At 47.2% G+C, this 20,912-nt stretch overlaps 1 protein-coding gene across 3 annotated transcripts in view; it reads left to right on the top strand.

The window, feature by feature from the left end:
• Slc9a8 (solute carrier family 9 member A8) overlaps positions 1 to 20,912 on the top strand; it is a 46,905-nt gene that overhangs the window by 12,561 nt on the left and 13,432 nt on the right. For all 3 annotated transcript variants that reach the window (XM_048349610.1, XM_048349609.1, XM_048349611.1), the window contains 5 exons: positions 2,604 to 2,662; positions 8,296 to 8,379; positions 13,673 to 13,774; positions 14,773 to 14,807; positions 18,796 to 18,939. In XM_048349610.1, coding sequence (XP_048205567.1) covers positions 2,604 to 2,662; positions 8,296 to 8,379; positions 13,673 to 13,774; positions 14,773 to 14,807; positions 18,796 to 18,939 — 424 coding nt within the window. The remainder of the gene's footprint in view (positions 1 to 2,603; positions 2,663 to 8,295; positions 8,380 to 13,672; positions 13,775 to 14,772; positions 14,808 to 18,795; positions 18,940 to 20,912) is intronic.

Consider the following 20,912-nt stretch of genomic DNA (forward strand, 5'->3'; position numbering starts at 1 on the left):
TGAGATGCTTTTTGGTATGGGTAAAAGTAGCTAAAGAAAATGATGAAAGGGCGTAGCAGCAGGTGTTTCTAACAGCCTCATACCAGGCAGCATGGTCAGCCAGCAAGGGAAGGAGTGACTGGATGCTTAGTGGCTGCTTTGGCTGAGCTCGGTGGACGAGTGAGGTGTACATAATCAGGCAGGCAGTCCCAGCAAAGTGTGGCCTGGTTGATCTCTAGCTCAGTTCCGTTTTGCTGATGTTGCCATCAGTTCTGTCATTCCTGGTTTCCGGGACTGCAGGAAAGGGAGGCGCAGAGGAAGATGCAGGTACACGGCGGGGCCAGCAGAGTCAGGGTTTCCTCTTGCTTTTAGCTAACTTGAGGGCCAATGGGAGATCAGAGCTTTTATTTGATCGGTCCAGAACTGCCATGAGTTCTGATAGTTGCTCATAGGGTCCCAGAAACCAAGGAAAGCATGACCTGGAAAACAGTTGACAGTGTCCATACGTGATTGACCTCAACCTGACCCCCCTAACACCTGGCCTCAGCTGTTCCTCCCTATCAGAGCCACGGGTGTACCTTGGCTTCAGCCATGCCTGGGCTCCTCTTCCCTGGTATGTAGCGACCTGTGCTGCTGTAGAGCTGCCTCATGACCCACAGATCTATAGCAAGCAATGAATTTGAAGCAACAGTAATGGAACAAAGACAAGTCCAGGACCAGATGGAACTCACTGTGAAATTCTATCAGCCCTTTAAAGAAGAGCTAACACCAGTACGCCTCCAAGTCTTCCATGAAGTAGAACTAGAAGAAACACTCCCAAACTCACACTGTGGAGCAAGTATTACATCCATCCCCAAACTAGAGACACAACAAAAAGAAAATTATGACCAGTCTCTTTGGTGAACATGGATGCCAGTCTCTTTGATGAACATAGAGTGCCAGCCTTGAGTGAAGAAGGCAAGCAAGATTGTGAGATCCAGTTCAAACCCCAATATCAGCACACACACACACACACAAATCATACACCATGATCAAATTGGCTTCATCCCAGAGATGCAAGGAAGGTTTGACATACGTAGATCAATAAATACAGTGCAGTCCATAAACAGGACCAAGAACAGATGCCATGTGGTCATTGCAATTGCTGTAGGAAAGGCCTTCAACGAAAAAGTCAATTTTGGGGGGCTGGGAATGTGGCTTAGTGTTAGAGTGCTTGCCTAGCAAGAATGAAGCACTGGGTTCGATTCCTCAGCACCACATATAGGAAAAGGCAGAAGTGGCGTCGTGGCTCAAGTGGTAGAGTGCTAGCCTTGAGCAAGAAGAAGCCAGGGACAGTGCTCAGGCCCTGAGTTCAAGCCCCAGGAATGCCAAAAAAAAAAAAAAAAGGAAAGAAAATTCAAAGTCTGTTTATGAGAACTGCTCTTAAGAGACTAGGGCTGGGGATATGGCCTAGTGGCAAGAGTGCTTGCCTCGTATACATGAGGCCCTGGGTTCAATTCCCCAACACCACATATACAGAAAATGGCCAGAAGTGGCGCTGTGGCTCAAGTGGCAGAGTGCTAGCCTTGAGCAAAAAGAAGTCAGGGACAGTGCTCAGGCCCTGAGTTCAAGCCCAGGACTGGCCAAAAAAAAAAAAAAAAGAGAGAGACTAGGACTATGAGGAACATATCTAAACTTAAAGCTGGATATGACCAACCAATAGCCACATTAGACCGGTCCAAAACTCTGAGCCCCTAGACCTCATTTTCCCCACATAGCTGGGATGATAGGCATGCACCACTAGGCCCAGCTGTTGGTTGAGAAGTGGTCTCACAGTGTGCCTCAGCTAGCCTGGAACCCTGATCCTCCTGGGTTTCATCTCTAAGAAAGTGATCATGGGTATTTTGGGAATCTTTGTTTTTTTGAGACAAGGTCTCTCTTGTGTTTACAGGCACTACCATGCTTGGCTTTAGACCTTTTTTTTTTTTTTTTTTTTTTTTTTTTTTGGTAACTTAGCAATAAGTAGCAGAGGATAAACCTGGCTTATAAAAGTTTCTACCATTAAACATTAAAAGTAGATGGGCGTAGGGAAAATGCCAGGAGGTGGCACATCTCCCAGTCCAGGCCAAATGCCCTTACAGAACTTTTTCTCCCTTCTCTCCCCTTCTCATTCCCCGCCCCCCCCCCCCAAGAGTTATGTAGACTTTGTCAGTGTTTGCCTCAGAGGCAGTCAAGAAACTCAGGTGACTGCTAAAACTTTATACCAAATTTCATTCCTGTTTTCAGTCATAAAACTCGCAGAACTTGAAGACCATTGAGAGACACAAAAAGGAGTAGAATAAGCTAAAGTGATTTTTCTTTTTGTCAGTCATGGGGCTTGAGTTCTGGGCCTGGGCACTGTTTCTGTGCTCTTCAACTCAAAGCTAGCACTCCATCACTTGAGGCAAAGCACCACTTCCAGTTTTCTGATAGTTCATTGGAGATAAGAGTCTCACAGACTTTCCTACCTGGGCTGGCTTTGAACTGCAATCCTCAGATCTCAGCCTCCTGAGCAGCTAGGATTACAGGCATGAGCCACCAGTCCCCAGCTTGGAGTAATCTTTGTTGTATCTAATTTATGTTGAGCTCTCTGTTGTCTCTTGTAGGTATTCTCATGGGAGCTGTCATAAAAATTATAGAGTTTAAAAAGCTGGCAAATTGGAAGGTAAGCTTGTTAACCTGTTTATTTTGTAATGTGATACAATCACAACTTGGTGTTGTAGTTAGTTTCTTTAACATCAGTGTTTGGCTGGCTTTATCATTATTTGACTATCAGTGCCAAAACCCTCTTAGGATGTTTGGGGGCTTTTGTTTTGCTGGTACCTGTATTTGGACTCAGAGCTTTACACTTGCTCTGCTTGTTTGCTCAGTCTGGTTGCTTGGCTGGCATTCAACCCCTTGAGCTATACATCTAACTTTCTGTTTAACTGATTAGTTGGAGACTTTTCCGCCTGGGCTATCTTCAAACTGTGATCCTCTGAATCTCAGACTCTCAAGTTGGTAGAATTACAGATGTGAGCTACCAGTGTACAATATTGGGTCTTTTGTTTTGATATATAATCTAACGTATGTATATATGGATGTAGTAGTAGGTTTTAAAGTCAGGGCCTTTCGCCTGCCAGGCAGGCGCTCTGCCTCCAGACCCATACCTCTGACCATGTCCTATTCATTTTTTCTTTTTTTGCCAGTCCTGGGACTTGAACTCAGAGCCTGAGCACTGTCCCCGAGCTTCTTTTGCTCAAGGCTAACACTCTACCACTTGAGCCACAACAGCACTTCTGGCTTTTTCTGTGTATGTGGTGCTGAGAAATTGGACCCAGGGTTTCATCATGCATGCTAGGCAAGCACTCTACCACTAAGCCACATTCCCAGCCCTGCCTATTAGTTTTTAAACATTCTAGTACATTCAGGTGGATATCTTTTTTTTTTTTTTCCAGTCCTGGGGCTTGAACTCAGGGCCTGAGCACTGTCCCTGGCTTCATTTTGCTCAAGGCTAGCACTCTACCACTTGAGCCACAGTGCCACTTCTGGCTTTTTTCTATATATGTGGTGCTGAGGAATTGAACCCAGCACTTCATTTATGCCAAGCAAGCACTTTACCACTAGGCCATAATCCCAACCCCTCGGGTGGATATCTTTATATCTCGGTTTTTGGAAAAAATATAAACCCCCCACCCTGTTCCAAATGAACACAGATACAAGATGTATTTCACTTCATGGTTGTTGTTGTTTTTCCAGTCCAGGGTGCTGACCCTGAGCTCTTTTTTTTTTTTTTTTTTTTTATTAATTGGACATAAATTTTTTTACAAGGTGATGTGCAAAGAGGGTGAGGGTGCAGTTACATAGTAGGGCAGTGTGTACATTTCTTATGATATCTTACAACCTGTTTTTCTATCCCTTGTCTAGGTCAGGTTGACATATATGCAATATACAATGTATCAAGAACATATACAGTATTCACAGACTTGGTCTCTACTGTCTCTCCATCTCCCTTTGTTAACAGTCATATATCAGGGAGATCATGCCCCTTTGTTTTCTGTGTTCTAGGCTTGTCTCACTCAACATTATTTGTTCGAGTTCCGACCATTTCCCTGCAAATAACAATATTTCACCATTCCTAATCGCTATGTAGTATTCCATTGTGTATAGGTACCATATTTTTTGGATCCATTCGTCTGTGGAGGGGCATCTGGGTTGTTTCCATATTTTAGCTATTGTGAATTGTGCCGCGATAAACATGGTAGTACAAATGCCTTTTTGATATCTTGGATTTTGCTGTTTAGGATAGATGCCTAGGAGTGGTATGGCTGGGTCATAGGGTAGGTCTATATTGAGCTTTTTGAGAAACCTCCATACTGTTCTCCAAAGTGGTTGTACTAATTTGCACTCCCACCAACAATGGAGAAGGGTTCCTCTTTCCCCACAGCCCCTCCAGCATTTGTTGTTTCCTGAGTTCAGAGTATAGGCAATTCTAACTGGGGTGAGGTGGATATCTTTATATCTCGGTTTTTGGAAAAAATATAAACCCCCCACCCTGTTCCAAATGAACACAGATACAAGTTGTATTTCACTTCATGGTTGTTGTTTTTCCAGTCCAGGGTGCTGACCCTGAGCTCTTTTTGCTCAAGGTTAGCACTCTACCACTTTTGAGCTCCACTTCCAGTTTTTCAGTGGTTAATTGTATATAAGAGTCTCATGGACTTTCCTGCCTGGGCTGGCTTCTAACTGCTGTCCTCAGATCTCAGCCTCCTGAGTAACTAGGATTACAGGCACGAGCTACCGGCACCTTTCTTCTATTTTTTTTTTTTTTTTTTGCCAGTCTTGGGGCTTGAATTCCGGGCCTGAGCACTGTTCCTGGCTTCATTTTGCTCAAGGCTAGCACTCTACCACTTGAGCCACAGTGCCACTTCTGGCTTTTTCCATATATGTGGTGCTGGGGAATTGAACCCAGAGCACTCTACCACTAGGCCATAACCCCAGCCCCATTTATTCTATTTTTATATCACTGGGCTGGCTTACCTTGTGGAGAAAAGACTAAGACTGGACATCAGAAACATTTATTGCTCTGGTTCCGTTCTGACTGGTGACAGTAATAGGAGGTGTTTGTCCAGCAGTGTGGAACTTTAGCACTTTAAATAGTGCTGAATAGATCTCAGGATGGCCTGGTCAGAAGGGTAAATCCTCACCTCACTTTACAGGTGAGGGAAGAGGTACCTGGAGGCTGGGGCGTGTTGGGGTGTGCACCTTGTCAGAGCTAGGCAGGAGCCAAGACGTAGCTGAGGTGTCCTGTGTTCACACCCTCTGGCCTGTATAGTCAGTGTTTCTCCCACCGCATCCCGCTGCTCTCAATTGACTGGTGTACATGTCCTTGTGTTCACATGGTGGTCAGAGTATAAACAGCATCTTGGAGGACAAAAAGTACTTGTAACCTGAATTTTAATCTAAACTTGGGAATCCATCTTGAGTTGAGAGGTTAGCAAATGTATCACAAGCAGATTTTTGTCTTGATTAGTAATTGTGCAGTTATAAATCTCTTCCTTGAAGCCTGCAGTTTGACACAGCTCCTAGGTGCTCCTAGATGAAATGTAAAGTTGGGGGAATGGAGGCGTGACTCAGGCTGTAGAGCGCCAGCCAATGAGCAAAAGCAAGCATCAAGTTTCAGCCCCAGTCTTGGACCAAAAAAAAAAAAAAAAGAAAGAAAGAAATGTAGAGTAGAAAATTCACAAAAGGATAAGAAATGTACTCACTGCCTTACATATGAAACTATAACCCTCTGTATATCACTTTGACAATAACTCAATTAAAACAAAAAGAAAATTCACAAAAGAAGCCTTAGTCTGGCCTAAACTTAGTTTGAACCTGTTATAAAATAATACCAGAAAACAAATACTAGTACTCAGGAGATAATCCGTGTCAGTGAATTCCAGGGTGTGTGTGGGACTACTGGTATTTCTAGACTTCTCTCTGGGCTGAGGTAGAAAGAAAGAGCCAGAAGAGCACTTTGTCCCCAGTGTTTTCACCTATCTATCTTGTTAAAGGGACCCACCCTGAGCGTCCCTTCTGGGGAGGCACTGCAAGCTGCAAATCCCACCTATTGTGTCTGAGTTACCCACTTGCCTGCTTTGTTTAAAATTCATTGATCCCTGGGGTGATATAATTCAAGTTCCAACCAACAATTGCCAACCCAAACTGGTGTACCCATCAAAACTAATATTCACAATTGATTGCAAAACTAAAATACTTCACAACAAAAACTAAAGGAGGGCTGGGAATATGGCCTAGTGGCAAGAGTGCTTGCCTCGTATACATGAAGCCCTGGGTTCGATTCCTCAGTACCACATATACAGAAAACAGCCAGAAATGGCGCTGTGGCTCAAGTGGTAGAGTGCTAGCCTTGGGCAAAAAGAAGCCAGGGACAGTGCTCAGGCCCTGAGTCCAAGCCCCAGGACTGGCAAAAAAAACCGAAACAAAACAAAAACTAAAGGAATTCATAAATACTAAAAGTAATTGATCACAATTTGAGGTGAGGGCTGGGAATGTGGCTTAATGGTAGAGCTCTTAGCTAGCATGGATGAAGCCTTGGGTTCAATCCTCAGTACCATACTTATAAACCGAAAAGGCTGGATGTAGTGCTGTGCTGTGGCTCAAGGGACAGAATGCTAGCCTTGAGCAAAAAGAAGCTCAGGGACAGTGCCCAGGCCCTGAGTTCAAGCCCCAGGACTGGCTCAAAAAAAGAAAAACTCTACAGTCTTGAGGTCAAGGTTGGAGATCAAAGTGTCAAAAAAACATCTTTCCCTGCCTCCTTTAGATTATGGTGGTGGGCCTGACGACTCGCATCGTGCCCCTGTGTGGGCTCTCTCCCTGACTCCTTGTCCTCTTTAATCTCTTCCCAGTATCTTTTTTTTTTTTTTTTACTTTAGGGTCCTACCTAGTACACGTGATCTTGCCTCCATGAAAGGTGAGATCCTACATTTTCAAAGAACTAATTTCTATACTAGGTTCCTGCTGAGATTTCCAGTGGCCCCAGACCGGAGCAGGGGGCTGAGCTACGCAATAGAGAGCTTAGGTTTTGAAACTCCTGAAGAATCTGAACAGAGGTTCAGGGTGCCCCAATGGGCCCATTCCTTTTCATGGCGCCCTGTCTGAATCATGAGCTTATTTTAAGACTTAGTAAGGTATTTTCAGAAGTTATCATTTGCTTCTATTTTGATCCTCTTTTCTAAATACTATTTTAGTCTTTATGCTAACAGCTGAACATTATGAAGTAAGAATATGTTGTGAATAAGATTCTGATCAGAAATCAGACTTCAGGATGTAACAGGAAATATAGGAATGGGGCTTTGGTGGCAGTATTACATAGCCTAGCATGACAAGTTGCCATGTAGGCTTGAGGACCTTAGGTGTAGAAAATGAAATTCTCACTTTCTGCCCCAAGGACAACTGCATTCTAGGTTGCTTGTCCTAAGGTCGCTTGAGGGTCAAGTCTGAAAGCCTGGCCAGGGGTTCATGACCACTTCCCCAAGTCACAGCACAGTTGTAAGAGCGTGGCTGAGCTGCTTGTTTCTGGCGGAGCTGTTTAGAAGGCAGGCTGTTTTCTGTTTGTAAAGAGTCTTGCTGTGTAGCCCAGGTTGGCCTCAAATTCAGAATCCTGCCTCTACCTCCTGAGTGTTGGGAAGTATAAACCATTTTTCCTAGAAGATTCCAGTGTGTGGATTTGGTTTTTCAACTGTGATTCATGGATTGAAATTTTCTATGTTAGAATGAGTTGCTCACTAAGGAAATAATGCTGTACCACTGGGGGTATATACACACCGTTCATACCACCTCTCATGCTGCTCACCCCTTGGAATTTCTTGGCCTACATTCTAGATGTATTTAATCTGGGGGGCGGGAGGGAGGTCTCTGCTTGGTTTTATTATCAATCCTTTGTGCTGAGTCAGACCCCAAGAGAAAAGTCATTTCAGCTCTTCACTGGTGAATCGATTTCTTAGTTATAAAAATCCTACGCCTCCTACGCTGGGCGTGAGGGGCTCATGCCTGTTATTGTACCTACTCAGGAGGCTGAGGTCTGAGAATTGAGGTTTGAAGCCAGCTCAAGTAGGAAAGTCCACAAGACTCTTATCTTCAATAAACTACTCAGAAAAAGCCACAGTGACACTATGGTTCAAGTAGTAGAGTGCTAGCCTTGAGCAAAAAGAAGTTCAGGGATAGTTCCCAGGTCCTGAGTTCAAGCCTCAGGACCAGCACAACAACAACAACAAATCTATGCTTCTAAAAATATGCACTTTATATTTATAGGAGGAAGAAATGTTCCGGCCAAACATGTTTTTTCTCCTTCTGCTTCCACCTATCATCTTTGAGTCTGGGTACTCCTTACACAAGGTAAGAGACAGGTATGGATGGCTTCTCTTCTTAAGAATTAGGATGCTTATTTAGCATTGGTGGCTCTGTCCTTTGAGCTTTTGGAGAACATAGATATGATTGGCTGATGGTCTGCTCCAGTGGTGTTAGGTGGTTTGACCCATTGAACCTATGTGTCTATTGAGGGGTACTGTATCAGGGAAGATGGCCAAAGTGGGTTGTTTTTTTTTTTTTTTTTTTGCCAGTGCTGGGGTTTGGGACTCAGGGCCTGAGCACTGTCCCTGGCTTCTTTTTGCTCAAGGCTAGCACTCTACCACTTGAGCCACAGTACCACTTCTGGCTTTTTCTGTATATGTGGTGCTGAGGAATTGAACCCAGGACTTGATGTATACAAGGCAAGAACTCTTGCCACTAGCCCATATTCCCAGCCCCGCAAAGTGGTTTTAAATGGCACATGGACCAGGACCAGGACCAGAACCAAGGCTACAACATATGAAGAGAACAGACTGGGTCTTGCAGCCACAGGGACACATACCTGCCTGGGAGGCACATGCTTCTCTCAGTTCACCCTGGGAGGCCTCTCTGCCTTCCTGGGCTACTCCCTTCTTTGTATCTCCTCTCAGGTCCCTATCCTGGGCTTCAACTCTCAGTGATAGTCCCCATTATCCCTAGTCTCTTTCTTCCTGGCCCTGGCTTACCAGGCTGGGGTCTCATCCTTCCCTAGTCCTCTGGCTCTTCTGGCTTGTCCACCTCATCCCACACTTGGTCTGCCCTGTTTCTGCCTCCTGGCTGGAAGGCTGGTCAGCGGCATCAGAAGCTGTGCTTAGGCTCCGCCTTGTCCTGGCCTGCCTCCCTGCTGCCTTCCGATCTCCAGCCCCCAATGTCATGCTTCCGGCCATAGCCAGAGCTGCTTCTGTTAAATCTGTGTGTGTGCCTGGTTACCCTTCCTGTGTGAATTTTCCTTAATCGCACTTAAAGAAAATAATCTGTTTTTAAATAAACGGATTCAGCCAGGTCCAATGGCTCACTCCTGTAATCTTTGCTACTCAGGAGGCTGAGATCTAAGGATTGCGGTTCCAAGCCAGCTCAGGAAGGAAAGTCTGCGAGTCTCTGATCTCTAATTAATCACAGAAAAGGCCAGAATTGGCACTGTGGCTCAAGTGGTACAGTGCTAGCCTTAAGGAGCTCAGGGACAGTGCCTAGGCATAGAGTTCAAGCTCCAGGATCAGCAAATAAAGTAAAAATAAACTGATCAGTTTACAGCAGTAGTGGGGCAGGTATTTTGTGAATGTGATTTGTAAAAATTGTGATGTTGGTATGATTATATCGGATGAGGCTAAGCAAGATGAACTCCAAGAGATGGAAACAGGAGGATTTTATCATTGTCGTTAGGTTTTATGTACCAGGTGAATTTCCTGTGGCATACCCCAGGTGGTTAATGTATATGATTTTGGTACACTGGATGTTACATATCAATCTATCTATCTATCTATATGTATATATAGATATATATGCTTATCTGAACTAGGAAAGGGAAAGAAAAATGAGGGCAGGTGTAACAAATATGATAAGAAATGTACTCATTACCTTATTATGTAGCTCTACCTCCTCTGTACATCATCTTGTCAATAAAATTTAATTTTAAAAAATTGTGATGTTGGAAGAGCTATTTAAATAGACCAACCCTGGGAGTGGAAGAGCTTGGACTTTGGAGCCCAGGAAATGCAATTATGATCAAGTGCTGCCCCCTTCAGGCTCCTTGTAGTAAACAAAATTAAAAAGAAAACCACAATCAGGTGCCAGTGGGTCGGTCACACCTGTAATCCTAGCTACTCAGGAGGCTGAGATCTGAGGATCCTGGTTCAAAGCCAGCCCAGGCAGAAAAGTCCATGAGACTCTCATATCCAATTAATCACCAGAAAACCATAAGTGGCACTGTGGCCAAAAGTGATAGAGCGCTAGCCTTGAGCAAAAGAGCTCAGGGACAGCGCCCAGGCCCTTAGTTCAAGTCCCAGCACCAACACAAAAGAAGAAAGTCCAAAACCCTTTTTTCCAGTGTTGCTTTGAGATTTACCCTAGATGAAAAGAACACAGGCAAAGTAGTACCTATCACACTAAATAAATGGAATGTTATTATTTAGTACATACTATAACGAGGAGTAATGATAATATCTTATTAAATTTAGAAGCTAAACTTGTCAGGGGGGTAGTGGCTCAAGTTGGTAGAGTGGTAGCCTTGAGATGAAGAGCACAGGGACAGCGGCCAGGCCCAGAGCTCAAGCCCCACAGCTGACAAAACACAACAAAACAAAAAACTTATCAGTAGAGTTTTGGTAAAAACAAAACAAAACATACAGATGAGGCTGCTACTTTTCTTTTTTCTTTCTTTGCCAGTCCTGCTGCTTGAACTTGGCCTGGGCACTGTCCCTGAGCTTCTTTATGCTCAAGGCTGGTGCTCTAGGCCACTTGAGGCTTAGCACCACTTTCAGCTTTTTCTGAGTAGTAAATTGGAAATAAGGGTCTCTCAGACTTTCCTGCTGGGTCTGGCTTGAAACTGCGACCTTCAGATCTCAGCTTCCAGAGTAACCAGGATTATAGGCATGAGTCACCAGTGCCTAGCTTTCCAATTTTTTAAAATAAATTGCATCCACCCAAAGAAAAGTATGTGTGTGTGTATGCATGTGTTTATTGGGGCTTGAATTCAGGGCTTCGTGTCACTGCTTACCTTTTTCCTTTCATGAGTGGTACTCTGCCACTTAAGCCATTCCTCCACTTCCAGCTTTTTGATGGTTATTGAAAATAGGATTTTCCTGCCCAGGCTGACTTTAAACTATGATCCTTAGATCTCAGCTTCCTGAGTAAGTAGGATTACAGATGTGAGCCTCCAGTGCCTGGATAAAAAGACAGTATATCAATGGGAACCTGCACTGGGATTGCACTTTAGTGAGATTACCTTCAGCTGATACACACTAAGCGGGCAGTTACCCATTCGCTAAATTTAAAAATATCCTGTAAGGAACAGGGTGTTAATCATGTCAGAGAGAAACAAAGTTGCTTGGTGGGGCAAATTTGTTAGTGAGATGGCTTGAATTTGAATAGAGTTTTTGCATCCAGATAAATAAAACTGCCACAATTAGATCCCTATAAACAGATCAAGACTGAGTGATCAAGCCTATTTTTAAATTTAAAAAACAAGGCTAAGGACTGGGAATATGGCTTAGCAATAGAGTGCTTGCCTTGTATACATGAAGCCCTGGGTTCGATTCCTCAGCATGAGAGAGAGAGAGAGAGAGAGAGAGAGAGAGAGAGAGAGAGAGAGAGAGAGAGAGGCAGAAATGGTGCTGTGGCTCAAGTGCCAGGGTGCTAGCCTTGAGCATGAAGAAGCCAGGGACACTGCTCAGGCCCTGAGTCTCAAGCCTCAGGACTGGCAAAAAAATAGATAGGTAGATTTATTAAAATAAAAAACAAGGGCTGAGGATATAGCCTAGTGGCTAGAGTGCCTGCCTCGGATACACGAGGCCCTGGGTTCGATTCCCCAGCACCACATATACAGAAAACGGCCAGAAGCGGTGCTGTGGCTCAAGTGGCAGAGTGGCTAGCCTTGAGCGGGAAGAAGCCAGGGACAGTGCTCAGGCCCTGAGTCCAAGGCCCAGGACTGGCCAAAAAAAATAAATAAATAAAATAAAATAAAATAAAAAAACAAGGCTGCTACCTGCCAAGAACAATTCATAGACTGATATGATATGGCAGTGCACACTTCAGTAATGACCAACTCATAATTACACTTCTGCTCATGCACCAGTGTTGCTTTCCCTGGACTTCATAATCACCTCCATCCCTCATGGCTTTCTGTCTAACAGTAATTTATCTCTAAGCCCAAATCTGTAATTATAAATTTCCGCTGTAGTTTTATTGTTGCTGTTGTTGTGAAAGTGCTTTGTGTAGAAATAACGAAGACAAGTCACTCTGCTTGTCTTATGAGGTTTTGAAATTCTTTTCTGTCCTGGAGATTGACGTGCCAGCATAGGCATCAGCTGAGGACGCAAGGGCAGACAGGTTGGTCCTGGACAGCGGTTCTAGTGCGTGCAGCATCCCAAAGACCGCGACTCAGCGGGCTGCCTGGGGATGTCTGGAGCAAAAGACACATCCTTTTCCGCACCACCCACACAGGGTCATCCAGGCCCCTGGATGATGGCTCCTAAGTAGAGCCCACAGAGAGTCTACTGAGCCTATTTCCTTTATCCTGTAGAAGCCTGGAAGGTGTTTCTATGCTATTTGATTAGGACATTTTTGATGGTGATAGTGCCTGAGAAAGATAGGATTACTTTAAAGACCTGGACAGCAGAAAGAAGAGACGGTCTTGACGTACCCACAGTGGTGATGTTCCTTATGGTAGTGCATCTTTTCTTAACTAAATGAAGGAGTGTGATTGTCTATATTTTGGACCTTGATCAGCCACAAAGCACAGTGGATTCCTGCAGTAGCTGTGTATTGGCATCTTCCATTGGACATTGTGTCAGTGACTGCTGTACAAAAGCTGAGCCTTTCCCTCATAGGAGAGACAGGGTTGGTCCACTAGTTCCAGAGGTAAATGGAGAAACGCAGCTGAGCTGAGAGCAGAGCAGAACTCGGCTGGGAGCTGGCTGCTCAGGGACGGGGGCCAGGGAAGGCTTTTCTCAGGAAGAGTGATGGAAATTCTTCATTCATGTTCCAGGTGACTGGAACTCCAAGAAGACAAGACAGCCAGGTGCCAGGGGAACTCAGAGGCCTCTTGGGCCCATGACGGTTAGGATTTACCTGCATTCTGAGCATAAGTGGGAATCTTGGGAGCACTGGAGAAAGGAGGGGAAGGGCTGGAAACACTTGGGAAGTGGAGTGGGAGAGCGAGGATGGGAGGGAAGCAGGGCGTGGAGTGACAGGCACTGGGACTGCAGCTGGTATGAGTAGAGGAGCACTCGGGTGTCCAGCCCACCACACAGGGACCCCGTGGTGCCTTTGCCCTTCTGTGAGAATCCTCCATGCTTTTGCTGACAAGGCTACCTTCTCTAACTGTTTCTTTGGGTTTTTTGTTTGTTTGTTTTTGTTTTTTGCCAGTCCTGGAGCTTGAACTCAGGGCCTGAGCACTGTCCCTGGCTTCTTCTTGCTCAAGGCTAGCACTCTGCCACTTGAGCCACGGTGCCACTTCTGGCCTTTTCTATATATGTGGTGCTGGGGAATCGAACCCAGGGCTTCATGTATATGAGGTGAGCACTCTACCACTAGGCCATATCCCCAGCCCTCTAACTGTTTCTTTGCTGTCTGCTCTTTCAAACAGGGTAACTTCTTTCAAAATATTGGTTCCATCACCCTCTTTGCTGTTTTTGGTACGGCGATCTCTGCTTTTGTAGTAGGTGGAGGAATTTATTTTCTGGGTCAGGTAAGGAAAACCTCTTTGAAAGGGGGGGTTGTGGCCAGGCTGTCTCGGAGCAGGTGCCCTTCTAGGAGGAAAGCTCTTCTCATTTTATCATGGTGCAGTAGAAGTGTGTGAGATTGCTCTAGGTGTCCCAAGAACTGTGATACCTGGAATTGAGTGATTTGTTTTCTCATTATCCTCCCAAATATATGATTCTATCTGAAAACCAATACTTTCTTAAATTGGAACACCTAAAAACAAGTCAGAGCTGTAATATCACAGTTTCCAAATAACAGCACCACCTCTGTAGTTGGGCAGACTGAGTCAGGGTTTAAAAGTTGTTCTTTAATAAAATGAGTATTTTTCAATGGAAGATGATTCTGAATCTGGCTGCTCAACTCTCAGCCGTGCACTGTGGAATTCATAGCTCTGGATTTTCCACCGTAGGAAACGATTTCACAGCGGTGGGTGCTGTGTGTTCTGCTGAGGGTTAATTTGCCTTAGCTTGGGCTAAACCAAGGAAGGAAGGCAGTGTCTAGATTCGCATCCTGCATGTCCCTGCACAGCCCACTTCTTTTCCTGGGTGTTCAGTCGCAGAGTGTTGGCCTCCCCTGTGCTGAAGGCCAAGCCGAGGTCAGACACCCAGTGATGAGCAGAGCTCTTAGTTTGGCGGCCATGTTGTTCTTTTGATGGCCAGAGCCATTCCAGCTGGCATTCACCCCCCTGCTGCCTCCACGGCTCCCGGACAGATCTGTTCAGTGCTCAGCTTCTCTCTCGCCGCAGAGGGTGTGCACTGTAGAGAAGGAAGCCGCAGCTTTGGCCTTCCTTCCCACACCTGGGCTGTGAGGTGATGCCATGCACCTCTTACTAGAACGTGTGAGCTTTCTTCAGTTTTCCACTTTGGGATTGAAGATTAATGTCCTTATTAGTTGTTAATAAAGCACTAACAGACATTTTAACCTTCTTGGCTGTTCTCCAGGGGTATTTTTTGTGTCTGTGTGTTTGTGTGTTTTATTTTACAGGCTGATGTAATCTCTAAACTCAACATGACAGACAGGTAAATCCTTCACACTGTAACCCTTGCAACTGCTGTTTAGGCTGGGGTGTTTTTCTCACATTGTTTCCTGGGTGTGGCCTTCCTCTGTCCCCTTGCTTGCCGCGTTCTAATGTATGGTCTATTCTGAATTACTTTGTCTCTGAAGTGAATAACATTCTGTTGAGGAGTGTGGAAGCCCCTAGTCAGAGCACAGCTTATTGAAATTGTTGAACAGCTCCTCACCCATGTACACACACCACACATACTGTACCCTAGTCCGTTGATTATTGCTGGGAGTCAGCCACAACTGATTCTGCAGTCTTCTCTCTAACCACCATGGAAAGTGGGCTGCTTGGTGGAGTGGGAGTGTGAGTGGGTGCTCACTCGGGCAGGGAGAGCATTAGGAGGTAGGGCTTTGTGGTAGATGGCCTCCTGACCTGACAGCACCCCTGTGAGCACTGGAAGTCAGCTTCCCTCCAGGATTTAGTCCAAACATTTTCTTAATTGGCTTACTTAGCAAGAAGCATCCTAGGAAGCTGAGGGTCCAGATGCCAGCTCTAGGTCTGAAAAAGGACCCAAACCAAGTGTGCCCTCCCTGAGCAGGTTCCAGCTTGCTGGCGTTCCTCTGTCCCTTCTCAGCACCAGCTGTGACCTGGTGGTATGGCTGCATGTTAGGTCTCTGTCCTCCGTGTGGGGTAGCCAGAGATTTAGTCTTTTTTTCTCTTGTCTGGTACTGGGGTATGAACTTAGGGCCTCTTGCTTGCTCCGCTTGCTTGCTGGACTGGTACTCCACTACCTGAGCAGGCTTTGTGCTAGTCATTTTAGAGATGGAATCTCAGGGACATTTCTCCCCAGGCTGGCTTCCAACTCCAAACTTCCGGATCTCAGCCTCCTGAGTGGCTAAGATTACAGACAGGAACCACAGGCCTGACAAGGTCTCCCTGTGTAGCCCAGAATGACCTGTAACTCTGTCTTCCTTCCTCTGACCTCTACTCCCCGCCACCCCCCCAACACTTTGATTACAGCATGTTCCACCATGTTCTGCCGAGTGCTTCAGTCTTTAGCTGCAGCCTGGCACTGTGGGACTAGAATCTTAGAACTCTCTTCCTGGGAAATACTCTTCTGATAACAAGTCTGATCCCACTCCTACCACACCTTTCCCCATCCTCTGCCTGAGACATGAATTTGGGAGCTGTTTTTATAAGAAAGTTCTGACATATAAACAAGTAGCCAATGTGGCATTGCTGTCCCCGTGGAGCTAGAGACAAAGCAGAATTGGTGCTTGGTATTTCTAGATAGCCTGCAAGTGGCAAGAAATGTCTGCAACCCATCAAAAGTACAGGAAAGTGTTGCAGCATACATACCGCAACCTGTTTGGGGGACAGTGGGCTATGGATGCAGATGCTGCTGGCTATGTTTTTGTGAAATTGCACTTACACAAATGGGACAGAGCCAGGCAGTGTTTCTCTGGCCTCGTGCGGACACTGTCCTGCGGGTGCGGAGACTGTCCTGCGGGTGGGGACTGCTTTAGACTACACATTCACAGCCTCAGGGCGGCAGAGTCTTTAATAAAAGGAAGGTGGGGCCGTGGCCACAGGCCTCTACCGCTGCTGAAGGGTGGCCATGCCCCTCTCTCTAATTGCCACATGGACATGTGGTCTAGCTTTAGTAAAGGTTTAAAAAACTAAAAGCATAGGCCAGGTGCTGGTGGCTCACACATGTAATCCTAGCTACTCAAGAGAACAGCCTGAGCAGGAAAACCTGTAAGATCCTTATCTCCAATTAAAGAGCCAGAAGTGGAGTTGTGCTCATGTTGTCACTTTGTAGGAAGCTAGCTTTGAAGAAAAATGCTCAGGACAGACAGACAGACAGACACACACACACACACACACACACACACACACACTCTCTCTCCCACACACACTCCCCCCCCCCAAGCTATTGGGAACCAGTGGCTCATACTATAATCCTAGCTACTCAGAAGGATGAAATTTGGGGATCACAGTTTGAAGAACCAGCCCAGCCAGGAAAGTCCTTGAGATTCTTATCTCCAATTAGCTGCCAAAAAGCTGGAAGTAGAGATGTTGCTCAAGTGGTAGAGCACCAGCCTTGAGCCAGAAAGCTAGGGGACAATACTTGGGTCCTGTGTTCAAGCCCCCTAGTGTCAGCACAAAACAAAAACCATAAAAATTCAACTGAAAGCTGGACACCAAAGTCTCACCCCTGTTACACTTGCCACGTGGGAGGCGGTGTGGTTTCCACGGAGGGGAGGTCTCAGGGAACACGGTGAGGTGAGGTGCTGTGTGGAGGGCTGTGCGCCGCCCACCGCAGCGGTCACTGCTCCGCTCTGTTTGTTCCGGCACCACCGTCCCCTGTCCGCCCCCACCCCAAGCATCAGCTCTGGTGCTTGCGGTTCCACAGCAGCTATGCCGAAGCACGTCACTGCTTTCTGTGCTCACACCGAACACAAGCCAGTTTATGCAAAAGACCGTTTCATGGTGTGTAGGGTGAAGTGTCCCCAGGATGGGGGCTCTGGTAGGACACCCTCAAGGCCCAGTGCTGAGAGCCTTTCCATTTACTGGGTCTCAGCCTCGCTCTCACCCCACGAAGCAGCTCTGATGGCCCAGGCTCTCCTCCCTCACACGGTCTTCCCTGACCAGGGTCAACGGCCCCGAATGACCCGGTCCAGCATTGCTGATGGTCTTCACTGTCCACGCGTGGGCCCCAGGCTCACACCTGGAACCCACTGTGACATCGGTGTTAACAAAGTGTGTGAGGTTCCCAAGACCAGAGATGGGGTGCTGCCCGAGGAGGCACCTCACAGCGCACAGCTGGCCCGTAGCACACAGCCCGCCCCAGCTTCCACCCACTGCCGTGTCCTCCTCCCTCACGGTCCCTTGTGATGTTGTTCTGGGTGCCATGGGCGAGGATAAAGGCGAGGAGAGGCCCGCTCTGGGTCTGGGTGGCAGTGGACCACGGGAACCAAACAGGACCTTCTACCGCTGGCAGGGGAGTGATCGTCCCTCCACTTTCTGACAGACTGCCCTCCCTCCTGCAGGTGTATTGGCCTGTGGTCTGCACAGATCCTGAGGAGACACCCAGAGCAGGAAACTCCCTGGAGCTCTCACGCATGGGGTCCCCTCGGGTGGGCTCGGGGGTCCTCAGCCTGGCATCCGCAGGCTCACGTTAGTCACTGCGAGGGAGCTGCTGTGGAAGCCTGGGGCCCATGACTGATCCGAGAGAGCAATGTGGCTGGCCAAGCAGTAGGTGCTTCCTGCCGGCAGCTCTCTTCCCCTGAGCTGCTCAGTGTGGCAAGACCCACTTCCTGCCCTGGGCAAGGTGTAGCCCCTGGCTGGTGACTCCAGTACAGTGCCTGGCCCCGAAGCTGTGTTTACCCCGTGTGGCAGAAGGGCCATGTCTAACCTTTCTCTGAATTGGAGGCCTGGGTTGCCCATGGGCCTCATGGGTCACAGAGGGATTGAGGAGACGTCTCTGGCACTGGTCATGTCCCCTTTGTCAGTGAACTTGCAGGCCTTCTGTTTTTGACTGCTGTGCCAGCATTAGGGCTGAGAGCTTCGCATGGCCTGGAGCTGCTGGAGCTCCTGCTGGTTTTGGCACTTTCTTAGAGGTCGAATGGAAGCTGGAATTGGTCACGGGTGACACCGTACAGCCTGTGGCAGGTGGCAGCAGAGGTCAGGACTAGCAGGTCCGCAGCCCATTTGTTAGTCTGCTCTGTCTAAGAAGTCTGGGCAGTGTGTGAAGTACTTCAGCCAAAGTCTTCCATCCATCAACGGTCAGAGTAAAGTCTCAGTGCTGCTGGTGGAAAACCAGGCTGTTCTAGCAGCTCCTGCAGTCAGCCTTTGCTGTCAGTGGGAGCATACACCATCTTCTGTTGGCACTAGCTACAGTGCATACCTATGTTGTGTCAGGAGTTGTCGACTGCATGCTTTACCTTGGGGACCAAGCAACACGCCTTACAGGCCCTGCCCTGCCTTTTCTTTGCTTCCAGCTTTGCATTTGGCTCCCTGATATCTGCTGTGGACCCAGTGGCCACCATTGCGATTTTCAATGCACTGCATGTGGACCCTGTGCTCAACATGCTGGTGTTCGGAGAAAGCATTCTCAACGACGCAGTCTCCATTGTTCTAACCAAGTAAGTGTGGGAGCAAAGGCTCAGGTTTCCGCCCAGTGGCCTACGTGGTTGGTGGCCCAGCCTCTGGGGGATGGGCTCACTGCTGCCTTTCTCCATCTCTGCCCAAGCAAGCCAGCTGTGACATAAGACTGTGTCAGGGTTCAGGGAAAGCTGGGTGTCGTGGTGCACTCCAGTGGTCCTGGAAACAGAGGAAACCTAAAAGTAACCAATAGAGAGCAGAGCAGCAACTGGAAATGTGGCTCAGTGGAGGAGTACTTGCCTAGCATGCATGAAGCCCTGGGTTCGATTCCTCAGCACCACATACACAGAAAAAGACCATAAGCGCTGTGGCTCAAGTGGTAGAGTGCCAACCTTGAGCAAAGAGAAGCCAGAGACAGTGCTCAGGCCCTGAGTCCAAGCCCCTAGACTACCCCCCCCCCCAAAAAAAAAATCCTTTTAAAATCTATATTTTCCTTAGCTTTAAATTACTTTTAGCTTTCATTTGTTCCTATGGCAACTTGTTCTTGTGTTATTTGCTGTAGATGCTCTGGCATCTGCAGCTTTCATGCCGAAGCAGCATGGTGGTAAGCTTTGAGGAATGAGAAGCCTGAGCAGGAGAAGTAGCCTGTAGGTTAGTGAGCACAAGGCTCTGAGTTCAGACAACAGCACCATGAAAACAGAAATACACTGAACAATAACATCCTGGGAATTACCAGGCCAAGAAGAGCCTGACATCAGCTTTTGTTTGTGTGGAGTTCAGAAGCATAGGTAAGATGTCAGCTGCCTCTGTATGGCAGGAAAGCAGCAGCCCGAGCCTGCCTGTGGCTGGCAGGGAGGAGGTTGCACGTGCACGTAGTCAGCAGTCCGTGTGGGGACCTGGCCAGTCATGGCCTTCCACGCCACTTTCCCAGAGACAGCCCCAGTTGTCCCCACTGGTGGCCTCCCAGGTGGGCTGTGGGCCGATGTGTATTCAGAAGAGTCTAGACACACATGCTTTTTGCAATATGTGAGCAAGCTATGTTGGAGACATTAGAGTATGCTTCTGTCTTTTACATCGGAATTTATTGAACAACAAATCCGCAAGCTGTGTGACTGTCATTGGCATTAGTTTGCCAAGTATTGAGTTCACTAGATCACCATGAGCAATACAAATTCTTTTTGTGTGTGTGTGCTGGTCCTGGGGCTCGAACTCAGGGTCCAGGTTCTGTCCCTGGGTTGTTTTTTTTTTGCTCAAGGCTAGTGCCCTACCACTTGAGCCACAGCTCCACTTCTGGCTTTTGTGTCGTTAATTGGAGATAAGAGTCTAAAAGACCTTTCTGCCCAGAATGGCTTCAAGCCTCAATCCTCAGATCTCAGTCTCCTGAGTTAGATTATAGCTAGGATTACAGGTGTGAGCCACTGATACCTGGCAGAACCAGATTCTTTTATTCCAGTCTTATTGCCAGTATTAACTCTCAGGTCACTCAGTATAGTCACCCAATAGCAATGTCTCTGTTACAGAACGGCTAAGGGGTCTGCAGAGTTCAGAGGGCTGTGTGCAAGGTCTGGGCAGAGAGCTGGCGTGGAGGCAGAGGAAGTCTTGCTCGCTCGCAGGCAGGAGAAACTGCTCAAGCTGAGTTTGGGGACAGCAGCGTTTGCTTTGGCCGTTCACGTGGACAAGTGATCTGCTGACGGTCTCAGTGAGCCTGCCACCTCTCCATCTCGAAAGCGCAGCGGGAAGAGGTCTCATTTTGCTTCTGGGGTTTCTGATACAATCTGGTCTGTTTGCAGGTGTAATTGTTTATTGCAGCAAGTAAGTTCTTATCAGTTTGTGCCTCCTGGTGTGTGGCTGATGGCACTTGTTTCCGTGTATAAGGAAAACATAGTCATTCTGTGTCAGCACTTACACTCAAAATGGAGTTGTTTAGGGGCTGAGGGGTGGGGGGCTTGAGCAGTAGAGTACCTGCCTGGCGGCTCAAGAACCTCGTGAGCTCACCCCTCATATCACCACCCTC

Source organism: Perognathus longimembris, chromosome 6 (assembly GCF_023159225.1).
Source record: "Perognathus longimembris pacificus isolate PPM17 chromosome 6, ASM2315922v1, whole genome shotgun sequence".
NCBI lineage: Eukaryota > Metazoa > Chordata > Mammalia > Rodentia > Heteromyidae > Perognathus > Perognathus longimembris.